The sequence below is a fragment of the Nicotiana attenuata genome, chromosome 7 (assembly GCF_001879085.1).
Source record: "Nicotiana attenuata strain UT chromosome 7, NIATTr2, whole genome shotgun sequence".
NCBI lineage: Eukaryota > Viridiplantae > Streptophyta > Magnoliopsida > Solanales > Solanaceae > Nicotiana > Nicotiana attenuata.
Window position 1 is genome coordinate 102,376,441 of NC_031995.1, and position 2,837 is coordinate 102,379,277.

The following is a 2,837-nucleotide window of genomic DNA, read 5'->3' on the forward strand; positions in this document are numbered from 1 at the left end:
TAATTTGAATGTAAGATGGACTCTTTTGCAAAGAACCAGTGTATTGTGATGTGTCAAGAAAGAGTATCAAAGAGCTCACTAATATCCTTAGCCCCACGGTGGGCGCCAAACTGTTTACCCTTGAATCCGGATAACAATTGAATTTATATGGGATTTTAAGGATCCGTGAACTAAAAGATACAAAAGGTTTAGGTTGAGGAAAATAAAGATAAAGACTCAACAATTGCTGTTAAAGTAAATAATCGCAGAATATAATATTGCTTAGAACAATTATGCTTGATAGCGTACAAGAATTTAGAGAGATGGTACTGTAGTGTAATGGTTTTTTCCCGGGTCCCCTCTTTATGGGGTCTTCTCCCTTTTTATACATTCTGATTAAGGGTAAAAATAAGGTAGGTAAATTAATTACATCGTGGATCCCTGTAATTACGCCTTAATGGCCTGAAGTGGTTGAGAAAATCACGTTTGGGCGAGATATCCGGCGACGCTTGGTTATCCGTTACGAGTCCGGCTTCCGACCTTGTGTGTTTCTCCATCCGGTGGTGACTCATATCGAGCTCTGCAACGGTCTCGAAATGACTCGACCTCGGTTGTAGACGTGGCCGTCGTTCTTCCTTGCATCCAGGTCGGGTTCGATGGCCCCGACTTGCCCCGGACCGGACCCAACCCGGTCGGGCTCAAGCAAAAAAGGGTATCACCCAATACAAGTAATAATATGAAACAAGCAAATAGACAAGAATGTAGAGAGAAATAGATGTGAGATTCTTATTTCTTCAATGTATTCAATTGTATACAATGTGATGCCCAAACCCTCTATTTATAGGATGATATTTAGGTAATACAAAAGGATGTCATGAACATAGTATTAACTATTGAGATCATGGGGGAAGATCATGGAGGGGGTTATGGAGGTGTGGGAGTTACAACAATAATTGTAAGAAGTAGTGGGAGGTTAATGAAGAAGAGTAGTGAGAGTAACTTCTTTAGGAGTTATAGACATCTACTAATATTATTATAAATTTCATAACACATAACACATTTTAATAGATAGTAACTATTAGGGGTTGTTTGGTTTTAATGGGATTAGGATAATAATCTCATAATAGAATTTATAATCATATTTATTTTGTGTTTGATTACGGATTATTAATCCCTGGATAATTCTCTTCTGAACCAAACAACCCCTTAAGAAAGAAGCTATGACAAAGAAAGAGATGCACCTTTTCTCTTATTGTTGCTTAAACCACTTGATTTTACAAAATAATTATTATTAGTTTTTATTTTCCTATTTTTAATAGGAAGAATTCCACTTCAAATCATTAGCAGTACTTTTTTCTATTTTTTATTTTATAATTCAACAAGATAAATTGAAATGTATACGTGGTAATTTTTTTTTTTTTTAAATACAAACTTGATAATAGTTGAAAGTGAATGCACCACAATTTACCGATTCGAATTTGAAATTAATTGACATAGAAAAATTTAAGAAGTCAGTATGAACTCATCAATGAGTGCTCTAATTGAGGTTGTTCCTATCCTTAACTCTTGAATTTTGACTACTGTAAATCTCTTGTTTTAAATTTTTTACCATTTTCAATTCTTGATTTTTGATTTGCTGTAATCTCTTGTTTTAAATTTATTACTATTCTCAGTTCCTGACTTTTGATTTGCTGTAATCTCTTGTTTTAATTTTGTTACTATCATCAATTATTTGAATTTTGATTGCTATATTCTCTTATTTTTAAGGCTGTTCTTTTTATTTTTATTTTTTTATGACAGTTGTGTCCGGGCTAGTTTGCGCGTACCTCTTGTTTTAAGGTTGTTTTAATTCTCAATTCATGAGTGTTTATTACTGTAATCTCATTGTTTTATTAAATAGTCCCTTTTCCCTCTGCCATTTACTTTGTTTGCAGCCAAAGCATTTCACTTGTTTGATATTTTGGTGAGTGTTAATCTCTGCTTTCAAGGGTTAGTTTTTTGTGAGAAAAAAAAGTCTTTGTTGATATAAACCTCTCTCAATTGTTTTCTTGATTTATTGTTTGATGTGTAGTGTATGTAATAAATTTGATGCAAAAAGTAGGTGCCCTTTTCATGTAGAACAATCAAATTGGTTTATTTTGATTATACCGAGGGGCGGAGCCACTTATTGGGAAGGGGGTCCAATTGAATTCCCTTCGTATACTTCGTAAATAGGGTAAAAATAATTTTTTATATATATATAAACGATTGAATCCCCTTGACATAAGAGAAACTTCTAGTGTTCTAGTAAAGGGGTTCAAAATTAATTTTAAGTCGTAGATTCAAATTCCAAATGCGTCATTCTTATAGTTTTTTGAATCCCCTTACGAAAGTTCCTGGCTCCGCCACTTATTATACCATTGAATCTATTACTTTGATGGTCATGCATGTTTCCATGGTAATTCATATATTCTTTTTAACCTTTATTTGATTAATCATATATTTATTTCCTATTTTATGTTTTTTGGCATTACATTTTGGTTTTGATGAGATATGGCCTGGATTTGTCATAGATTATATCATTATATTGAGTTGTGTCATTGTTTACCATTAGATCTGTGGTTCTGAATATACAAATTCTGGGGAGAAAAGGAAGGGTAAAGTGAAGAGGATATGAACTAGGTTACCTGGACTCTAAATTTGTCTAATAGCTTAATCCTCTTTGATTCCTCTCCATAACAGAAAGTAATAGTTTTTTGCCTTTTTCTGCTTAAGGATTTTAGATTGTAATGGTTATCATACGTATTCATGGTTTTCTGATTTTGGTAAATCTCTGTGACATCTAAGCCTAATCTTTGGTTATTCTCCACTCCTCCCCC

General features: G+C 33.4%; 1 protein-coding gene across 9 annotated transcripts in view; it reads left to right on the forward strand.

Moving 5' to 3' along the window:
- LOC109229606 (E3 ubiquitin ligase BIG BROTHER-related-like) overlaps positions 1,115-2,837 on the forward strand; it is a 6,063-nt gene continuing 4,340 nt past the window's right edge. The window contains exons 1-3 of one of the 9 annotated variants that reach the window (XM_019395114.1): positions 1,122-1,525; positions 1,780-1,818; positions 1,914-1,942. Coding sequence is in view for 3 of the 9 variants with exons in the window: in XM_019395106.1 (XP_019250651.1) it covers positions 2,312-2,416 (105 nt within the window). In the remaining 6 variants the exon portion in view is untranslated. Of the gene's footprint in view, positions 2,417-2,837 lie in introns of all 9 variants that reach the window. The other 8 variants (XM_019395106.1, XM_019395107.1, XM_019395111.1 and 5 more) reach the window with 8 other exon arrangements.